General features: G+C 39.6%; 1 protein-coding gene across 1 annotated transcript in view; it reads right to left on the bottom strand.

Moving 5' to 3' along the window:
* NMNAT3 (nicotinamide nucleotide adenylyltransferase 3) overlaps positions 1–10,849 on the bottom strand; it is a 122,163-nt gene that overhangs the window by 53,274 nt on the left and 58,040 nt on the right. Inside the window, exon 2 of the mRNA XM_010858205.1 lies at positions 7,971–8,120. Coding sequence (XP_010856507.1) covers positions 7,971–8,079 — 109 coding nt within the window. The 5' untranslated portion in view covers positions 8,080–8,120. The remainder of the gene's footprint in view (positions 1–7,970; positions 8,121–10,849) is intronic.

The following is a 10,849-nucleotide window of genomic DNA, read 5'->3' as shown; positions in this document are numbered from 1 at the left end:
GGGGGGGGGGGGGCAGACAGAAAGAGGAGGGAGGGAAATGCAGATTTTCTCACAGCTCTTAGGATGAAAAGAAGACTGCTTAACAACGGCCCCCAAGGCCCTCATGGTTTCCTGACGTCCTACAGCACTCCCCTCTGTTCTTGCTTCTCAGCTATTGCATCTGTTCATCCCTCAGTGGGCAGCCATGTCCTCTTCCCCATGGGGCATTTGTACATGGGCTTTCTTGGTCAAAGAATGCTCTTTTCTTGCATCCCCTAACCCCGGCCAACTCACTTTCAACCTAAAATGTGCCTCACTATTCTTCTCGAGCTCAGTCCTTCCATTTTCAGAAACACTTTCCCTGGACTCGCTGTCTGTGCCTAGCTGCCTCCCTGTTCACACCGATAGCATTAGAAACTTGGCTCAAAGGCATTTTTACCTCTGTGGGATCAGATTAACACCTGCTTTCCTGTTACAGACTGAATACCTCTGTTCCCTCCCTAATTCATATTTGGGACCCTACTCTATGATGTGATGATATTAGGAGATGAGGCCTTTGTGAGGTGCCTGGGATTAATTGGGGTCATGAGGGTGGGACCCTCATGACTGGGATTCGTGCCCCTATAAGAGTCATGAAAGAGCTTGCTTTCTCTCTCTGCTCTCTTCCATATGAGGACATGATGAGAAGTTGGAGTCTGCAATTTTGAAGAGGACTCTCAGCAGAACCCGATCATGCTGGCACCCTGATCTCAGATTTCCAGCCTCCAGACTGTGAGAAGTAAATTTCTCTTGTTTACAAGCCACCCAGTTATGGCATTTTTGCTTATAGCAGCCTAAACTGATCGAGGCACTCCCCTAGGGGCACAGGGTCCACTCTTGTTATCTCTGCTTCTAGCACAGTTCCCAGCAAGACATGTGCTCAAGAAGCTTGTTGAGTAAATGGAGACAACATGATGTGGTGGCTACAAGCATAGACTCTGGGGAAGACTGGCTCTACCCTGTGTATGATGTCAGGCAAGTCACTCAAATTCTCTGAGCGTCAGCTTCCCCATCTGTTAAACAGGGAGAGTGACAGCACTCACCTCATAGGGCTGTTATGAAGATTCAGTGATCTTTGTTTAAATGTAATGCATTCAGAATACTACCCAACAAATAGTAAGGATGATGTGTGTTTGTTAAACATGTAAAATGAACAGGTACTAAATAGTCATTGAATGAATAAGTATTAATGAACCAGAAAGAAAATATGATTTTAAAAAACAGTACAAGTGGGCTGTTACTCACATATAGGCCAACAGCCAAATCGTGTTGACTAGAAATAACAAACTAAGTAACAGAAAACAAGATTTAAATTTAATTCAACATGCATTTGTAAGTCTGTGACTACATGCTGGGAAAACAGCTTCTTACAACTGGGAATACATCTAACATATTAAGAGAAATGGGGACTCAAATTCTTAATATATTCAATGAAAGCTTTAGGTATGCCTGATGCTATTGACTAGTCATAGGTAGGGCTGAATTATTTCTGTCAAAAATCAGCAAAACAAGAATAAAACTCCCAAATGAACTTTTTATAAACCACCCACAGCTACCACACAAATTCATCCATCAAAGGTTTGAGAATCTTCTTGGAGAAGTCCCCGTGCAGCACCTAGTATAAGGCAAGAAAGCACCATGGCTAGGAGACAACACTACAAAACACAGAAATCACACATTCCTACCAGCCCTTATCATATTCTTGAACATTCTTTCAAGTAAAGGAATATAAAAAAAAATATCTGGTTCATCATTTCTTCCTTTGAGCATGTATGACTTTGTCAGGGTATTAGCAATGAAAACCTTCAGGTCTAGTTTTCATCCAATGTATAATTTTTTTTTTCACTATAAAGGGGTGTATTATTATAGGACTAAAGACAGTTAAAAAGTTTTTGATATAGTGTTTCTGTCAGTTTTTAAGGTTTTGTTGTTGCTTTGGGAGAAAAAAAGGAAGGACAGTTGTGGTATTAAGAAAGGGTGCTTGGCAAAGGGGAAAGAGCTCAAAACAACAAAGTCATTAGAGCTACTGCAGCAAACTAGGAAGACACTATTAGTTTCTACTTAAAGGTACTACATAAATTACTGTAGCTTGTTTAGTTCAATTTATATGCACACAATATCGAATTAAAATTGTGAGTTGTTTCAGTGAAAATGCACCAACAGAAGGGAGATTTCATTTTCTTCATGAAAAAAGAAAGTCAGCTGTGAGGCCAGATTTTCATCCAACCTTAATTGTGAGCTGACTCTGATTGAGAGAAAAGGCTCTGTTTAAATATTTGTCCCAGGAGAGACAAAGGGTTGGGTGAAGACTTGGTGCACAGTTCTGCTGGCTGTGGGAGGCTGCAGCCAGCAACTGGGGCTGTGGGTCAGGGAAACTGAAGCCAAGCTGTGCAGAGAAGAAATTCACACCACACACCAAGACCTGGTCCTCCCTACCAGCCTCATCTCCCTCCCACGTGCTGGAACGAGATTCTCTTCCGCCTCCACATTTTACCTGTGCTGCTTTCTCTGCAGACAGTGCCCTCTAAACAGCGCTTGGCTAAGTCTCTTATGTTCTTTAAGCCTTTGGTGTCACCTCTTCCAAAAAGCTTTCTCCAACCCTCAGGTGGGAGACATCTCTCCTCTGCACCGAGTGCCACAGTCATGTATTTCTCATCACTTATGCTGTGTATCCAGTTTGGGCAGGAGATGCAATTTAATCAATTCTATTTCTAGCAACAGTGCCTGGCGTGAAGAAGACACAGTAGGTATCTGAATAATGTTGAAAGATGTCAACCTGCTGGGTAACACACAAAGACACAGCCAGCAGAATCCATTCTGGATTTTCAATAATGACTGGGTACTTTCTATGGAGGAATGATTGAGAATAAAGGCAAAAAGATGCTTGAGGTTCTATGTGAGGCCCCTCTACCTATTAATACCTTAAATAATAGGGTTCAGGTTAGTCTAATTCGTCTCCCGCCCACTTCCCTGTTTTGGGTCATGCTTTTGGTAGTGTCTTATTTAAAAAATTTTTTATTGAACATAAGGTCACAAAGATTTTCTATGGTTTCTTCTAGTTTTAGGTTTTTACATTAAAGTTTATGATCCATTTTGAGTTAGCTTTTGTATATGGTACAGGGTTTGGGTTGAGTGTTTTCTCTGGGGTGAGGGTGACAGATGAATATTCAGTAGTTCCACACCTATTGGTGAAGGTGAAAGAGGAGAGTGAAAAACCTGGCTTAAAACCCAACATTCAGAAAACAAACATCATGGCATCTGGTCCTATCACTTCATGGCAAATAGATGGGGAAAAAGTGGAAATGGTGGCAGACTTCCTTAGGCTCCAAAATCAATGTGGATGGTGACTGCAGCCACGAAATTAAAGGTGTTCTTGCTCCTTGGAAGAACAGCTATGACAAGCCTACACAGTGTTTTGCCAAGAAAGGTCCCTATAGTCAAAGCTATGTTTTTTCCAGTAGTCATGTATAGATATAAGAGTGGGATCATAAAGAAGGCTGAGCACTGAACAATGATACTTTTGAACTGTGGTGCTGGAGAAGACTCTTGAGAGTCCCTTGGATAGCAAGGAGATCAAACCAGTCAGTCCTGAAGGAAATTAACCCTGAATATTTATTGGAAGGACTGATGCTGAAGCTGAGCTCCAATACTCTGGCCAGCTGATGCAAAGAGCCGACTTATTGGAAAAGACTCTGATGCTGGGAAATATTGAGGGCAAGAGAAGGGGGTGACAGAGGATGAGATGGTTGGATGGCATCACTGACTCAATGGACATGAATTTGAGCAAGCTCAGGGAGATAGTGAAGGACAGGGAAGCCTGGCATACTGCAGTCTATGTGGTCACAGAGAATCGGACACAACTTAGTGATTGAACAACAATTTTTTGAAAAGATTATTCTTTCTCTTCTGCATTGTCCTTTGCAATTTTGTCAAAAAATCAATTGTCTATGTCAGTGGGGAGAAAAATTTGGTGTTTTCTATTCTGTAACATCAATCTATTTAATTATTTTCACACCAATACCACACTGTAACAAGTACTGTAACTTTATAATTAGTCTTAAAATCCAGTAATTTAATCTCCCAACTTTGTTATTCTTTTTAAAAATTATTTTGGTGCATTTCCATATTAATTTTACAATTATCTTATCATTTTTTACCAAGAAAAGCTTACTGGGGTTGAGTTGAATCTATAGGTAAATTTGGAGAAAATTGAAATTTTAACACTGTTGAGTTTTCCAACCCACAAAACAAGGCATGTCTCTCTATTTTAATAAGGTTGTCTTTAGCTCAACAATGTTTTGTCACTTTTAGCATATAGGTCTTGTACACTTTTGCTGGATTTATCTCTATTTATTTTTTCTATGCTATTGGGAATGGCAACCCACTTCAGTATTCTTGCCTCTTCTTCATATCTTCTGCTTCTGTTAGGTCCCTACCATTTATGTCCTTTATTGAGCCCATCTTTGCATGAAATGTTCCCTTGTTATCTCTAATTTTCTTGAAGAGATCTCTGCTGAAGAAGAGATGGCAAGACTACACAGATGAACTTATACAAAAAAGATCTTCATGACCCAGATAATCATGATGGTGGGATCACTCACCTAAAGCCAGACATCCTGGAATGTGAAGTCAAGTGGGCCTCAGGAAGCATCACTATGAACAAAGCTAGTGGAAGTGATGGAATTCCAGTTGAGCTATTTCAAATCCTGAAAGATGATGCTGTGAAAGTGCTGCACTCAATATGCCAGCAAATTTGGAAAACTCAGCAGTGGCCACAGGACTGGAAAATGTCAGTTTTCATTCTTCTTAGATTATGATGTATATTCTTAATCAAAGTATATTCTGATTATATTTTATCTCCTTTGAATCCTTATGAGTTAAAACTGTTTGCCTTTTTTTAGTGGTTGCATTAGGGTTTATAATATGTATCTTTACCTTATTTCAGTCTACCTGTAAGTGATATTATACCACTTCATGTATAGAATAGAAACCTTACAATAGTATTCTTCTATTACTCCCCTCCCAGTTTTTTTTTGATACTGTTGTCATAAATTTTACTTCTACATGTTATAAACTCCATAATACATTGTTATTTTTGTTTAAGTGGTCAATTATCTTTTAAAGAAATTTAAATAATAAACAACTTATATAATTGCCCATGTAGTTATCAATGCTCTGTATTCCTTTGTGGGGGTCCATTTTTCCATTTGGTATCATCTTCCTTCTGCCTAAAGGACTTTGGTATGTCTCATGGTGCAGGTTTGCTGGTGGTGACATCATCCAGATTCTATAGATTTGAAAATGTCTTTACTTTGTTTTTGTTTTGAAAGATATTTTTGCCAGATAGAGAATCCTAGATTGACAGGTTTTTTTCTTTCAGTACTTTAAAGATCTTTTCCACTGAACTCCCTTATGCTGAATTCAGAAGCAAGAAATTTACTATCTTCTTTATTTGTTCTTCTGTAGCTGCCACTCCAGGACTCTTGCCTGGAAAATCCCATGGATGGAGGAGCCTGGTAGGCTGCAGTCCATGGGGTTACTGAGGGTTGGACACGACTGAGCGACTTCACTTTCACTTTTCACTTTCATGCATTGGAGAAGGAAATGGCAACCCACTTCAGTGTTCTTGCCTGGAGAATCCCACTATCGGGGGAGCCTGGTGGGCTGCCATCTGTGGGGTACATGACTGAAGCGACTAAACAACTTAGCAGTAGCATCAGCTGCCTTTAAGGTTTTCTCTTTATTATCTGTTTTGAGAAATTTGATTATTATATACCCTGGTGTTGTTTTCTTCATGTTTCTTGTGCTTGCGGTTTGTTGAGCTACTTCATGAAATCTGCTTTCATCAAATTTGAAAACATTCCAGTGATTACTTCTTCAAATATTTTTCTGTTCTTCCTGTTTTTTCCCTTCTATTGAACTAGTTCAACTACAAGTATATTAGGATGATTTAAATTATCTTGTACTCTTTTCTTTCTTTTTAAAAATTCTTTTTTCTCTTTATGTTTCATTTTGAATTGTTCCAGTTTGGATGGATAGTTTTATCTTCACATTTACTAATTTTTCTTCTGCAATGTTTACTCTGTTGTTAATCCTAACCAGTTTAATTTTTATCTCACATACTGTAGTTTTAATCTCTAGATATTTGAGTCTTTTTTATATTTTCCATGTCTCTACTTAATTTTTTAACATATGTAACTATAGTAAATTTTAAGATCCTTGTCTGTTAATTCTAACATCTGCATCAGTTCTGGTTCAATTTTCATTGGTTGATTTTTCTCCTCATTATGGATGTGAGTATAGATTTCAATTATTTTTTCCCACAGAAAACCAAACTGCCCTCCAAAAATGTTTTATCATTTCCCATCACTACCAATACATGGGAGTGTTCGTTTCCCTCCCTCTCCTGCCAACACTGAATTTGACAGCCTTTAATCTTTGTCAATCTCACACTATTTACTCCTAAAATAGATACTTATTTTTCTAATTAAAAACTTTTTTTGGCTGCACTATGCAGCATGTGGATAGTTCCCAGACCAGGTACTGAACCTGTGCCCTCTGCAGCAGAAGTGTGAAGTCAACCACTGGACTGCCAGGGAAGTCCCACAACAGATATTTATTGAGCACCAACTATAAGCCTAGTGACAGATGGTGGCAATTGTGTAGTGTTCAAGCAGTCATAGTAGCTGCCCACATGGTGCTTATTATCTTGTGATGCTTACTTTTTTATTTGCATTTCATTAATTATTAGCAATCATAGTTGAGAAATTTTTCTCAAGTTTATTGTCCAGTTATATTTCTTCTTTGCATATGGCTTACTAATGTTTACTGACCAGTTTCAAGTGGATTGTTTGAATTTTTATTCCTATGTAACAGCTATTCATTTACTAAGAATAAATATCTATTTCACTTTGTGAATAATTAAAAATATCTTATAAACAACGATTTTTTAAAATAAATTAACATTTGTATGCAATTTCTTTGAAGAAATGGTTTACATGTTACTCAAATTTTTTTTCTATATTGAAAGTAAACAGAAATTGATTTTGGTATTAAAAACATGGCCCTTAAAGACAAACATTTTTGAGCAATGCAAAAATACAAAACACATATATGAATACATAAGATATTGTGCTCTTGCTCAGTCATATCCAGCTCTTTGTGACCCCATGGACTGTAGCCTCCCAGGCTCCTCTGTCCATAGGATTTTTCAGGCAAGAATTCTGGAGCAGGTTGCCATTTCCTCCTCCAGACATAAGACAGACATAAACACATAATAAATAAAACTTTCATATGTATTTGATATCAACAAATGACTTACAGTCTTTAGAAATAATCAAGCAGATCCCAAATGCCATTTTACTCTTTTAATAATGAAATGGAAAGTCAAAGAGATGAAACATTCCCAGATTAAACATTTCCAGCTGATTAGATATTTCTGGCAAAGCCATGCCATCTGTATTAGAAATGCCCTATATACAAGACGTAATTTGTAATTGTCTAAGATCTATTCTTTCAAAGGAGAAAATGTCAAAATCCCCATTATAGAATATTTGCTTACCCACTGAAGAGTAGTAGCAGGAGTTCTCAAAGGCATGTGCTATGTATTCATCTGGCTGTTTGGGTAAATGCTTCCTGGGGCACCAGGAAGGATCCCCTGATTGAGACACAGGTTCTATAACAGGCCCAGTGTCTTTTTAGCATTCATGGTCAACATGAAGTGGACAGGGGGATAGTGGATCCTGAGAAGCATTTCAACTCTATGGCCAGGGGTATGACTTACATACATCGTATAGCTAAGGAGTGTTAGCCCTCTGAATATGATGGAAGAAATGTATGTCACCACTTATGCTATGAGCAGCTTTAATAATGGGGATGATGATAGCAGCCAGCAAAGCCCCCAAAAGCCCAACTCACCAATTCCTCCCGTAGGCCTGGGCCCCTTGACTGACCTGTTTGGTGAAGGTGGTCTCTGGCCACCTCAAACAAGCGCAGATGCATGTTGGTGATGGGGTTGAAGGAGCCACAGGCCAGGAGCACCACAGGGATTCGGCTCTTCATCCTGTCAGACACATCCACACCCGCTGCTGCAGCCACCCTGCCTTCATTGGGACAAAAACTCAAGTCAGAGAGTTGGCACCAAGACAAGTGTACAATTGCTGAGATAACTATGAAACTTGAATGGCATCTAAAAATTACAGTTAATGTGGATTTCTTGATTTTTATGATCATCTGTTGTGGTTATGTAGGATAATGGCCTTATCAAATATAAACAAAAAGTTTTTGTAGATTACAAAAGGAAAAGACAACCGTCCAAATCAGTGTCTCTGAACCACATACAGGCCATTATTTCTTACTTGTAAGATGACTGAGGAGGCAAGAATAACAACATTTACAGGAGGCTTACCATGGTCAGGAACTGAGCCAAAGTATATCCCTTATCTCAATAAATCCTTCCAAGTTAATCCTGAGTGGTTACTTATAGGAGCTTAGAAGCTGCAAGGTCAAGACTGGAACCCAGGCAGCCTGACCTAGAAACCATGTTTTCTTGTAACCTCTATACTCTTCCTGTGCTTTGAGGGTCACCTTAGGGTCACCAGGGGCTTCCCTGGTGGCTCAGAGGTTAAAATGTCTGCCTGCAATGCGGGAGACCCGGGTTCAATCCCTGGGTCAGGAAGATCCCCTGGAGAAGGAAATGGCAACCCACTCCAGTATTCTTGCCTGGAGAATCCCATGGACAGAGGAGCCTGGTGGGCTACAGTCCACTGGGTCTCAAAGACTCGGACACGACTGAGCGACTTCACTTTCACTTTCACTTTAGGGTCAAAAGGAGTATGTAAGATGCTCCAAATGCCACCTCTGATAGTCCAAATAGAAGTCACAATGCCCCAGAGCAGAGGAGTGGTACTTTTTAAAAGCTTATTTTAAAATAATTTCAGACTTACCAAAAAAAGCTGCAAAATTTTTACAAAGAATTCCTATGCACAGAATCCCTAAATGTTAACATCTTAGCACACTTGCTATATATCATTTATTCTCTCTCTCCATATACACATGCATACATGTATATACCTATAAATAATTTTTTTTCTGAAATGTCTGAAAATAAGTTGCAGACATAATATCTCTTTACCTCTAAATATTTCAGTATGTATTTTCTAAGAGAAAAGACATTTTCTTATATAACTGCAGAGAAATGATTAAAATCTGAAAATTAAGTACTATTAATTTACTATAAATTATCCCATGGACGGAGGAGCCTGGTAGGCTCCAGTCCATGGGGTTGCTAAGAGTCAGACATGACTGAGTGACTTTGCAGCAGCAGCAAGCTACAGTAGTATTATCTAATCTATAGATCTTTTCTGATTTCACCCATTGTCCTTTATCTGGAGTCCTAGCATTCTGAGGTGGGCAGGCTAAGCCATTTGTCCCCTCACTCTGTAGCTTTCAGCACTGGGGAAAGTTGGTTAAAGTAAGGTTAAGGTAAAGAGGTTGAAGTTTAAGGTTAAAGTAAAGCAGAAAACAGCCTGGGCTCCAGGACAGGCTGGCAGACAGGGCTCTCTTAACTCTGAGGCATTGCCTTCTACAGTGTTGGTGAAGTGCTCAACTGGAGTTCAGGCCTTAGTTTGAATCCTAGTTCTGCCTCTTACTGGCTATGTGACCTAGTGCAAATCACAGTCCCTTTCAAGCCTTAGATTCTCCATATGCAGACATATGGAGTAATATGTCAGTAATAATGGGGACATTATTACTTACACTTACAGGGTTGTTGTAAGGATAAATGAACTACGGATGGAAAATGTCTGGGTGCACAGGAAGCATTTAATAAATAACCACTGTCACTGTGATGATGATGATGCAATGATAAAAAGGATGTTGCTGTTGACCACACGATGGAGGAGGGGAAGGGGAAAGGTGGTGGCAGTATGTTTGTGATTCAGTTCAGTTCAGTCGCTCAGTCGTGTCCAACTCTTTGCAACCCCATGAACCACAGCACGCCAGGACTCCCTGTCCATCACCAACTCCCAAAGTCCACTCAAACTCATCATGTACATTGAGTCAGTGATGCCATCCAACCATCTCATCCTCTGTCATACCCTTCTCCTCCTGCTTTCAATCTTTCCCAGCATCAGGGTCTTTTCAAATGAGTCAGCTCTTCACAACAGGTGGCCAAAGTATTGGAGTCTCAGCTTCAACATCAGTCCTACTAATGAACACCCAGGACTGATCTCCTTTAGGATGGACTGGTTGGATCTCCTTGCAGTCCAAGGGACTCTCAAGAGTCTTTTACAACACCACAGGTCAAATGCATCAATTCTTTGGCACTCAGCTTTCTTTATAGTCCAACACTGACATCCATACATGACTGCTGGAAAAACCACAGCTTTGACTAGACAGACCTTTGCTGAAAAAGTAATATCTTTGCTTTTCAATATGCTGTCTAGGTTGGTCATAACTTTCCTTCCAAGGAGTAAATGTCTTTTAATTTCATGACTGCAATCACCACCCACAGTGATTTTGGAGCCCAGAAAAATAAAGTCAGCCACCTGCTTCCACTTTTTCCCCATCTATTTGCCATGAAGTGATGGGACCGGATGCCATAATCTTAGTTTTCTGAATGTTGAGCTTTAAGCCAACTTTTTCACTCTCCTCTTTCACTTTCATCAAGAGGCTCTTTAGTTCTTCTTCACTTTCTGCCATAAGGGTGGTGTCATCTGCATATCTGAGGTGATTGATATTTCTCCTGGCAATCTTGATTCCAGCTTGTGCTTACTCCAGCCCAGCGTTTCTCATGATGTACTCTGCATAGAAGTTAAATAAACAGGGTGAC

The sequence above is a fragment of the Bison bison genome, unplaced genomic scaffold (genome assembly GCF_000754665.1).
Source record: "Bison bison bison isolate TAMUID 2011002044 unplaced genomic scaffold, Bison_UMD1.0 scf7180017864384, whole genome shotgun sequence".
Taxonomy (NCBI): domain Eukaryota; kingdom Metazoa; phylum Chordata; class Mammalia; order Artiodactyla; family Bovidae; genus Bison; species Bison bison.
The sequence above is the reverse complement of the archived record's forward strand: the minus strand, read 5'-3'. Positions and strand labels throughout refer to the sequence as shown.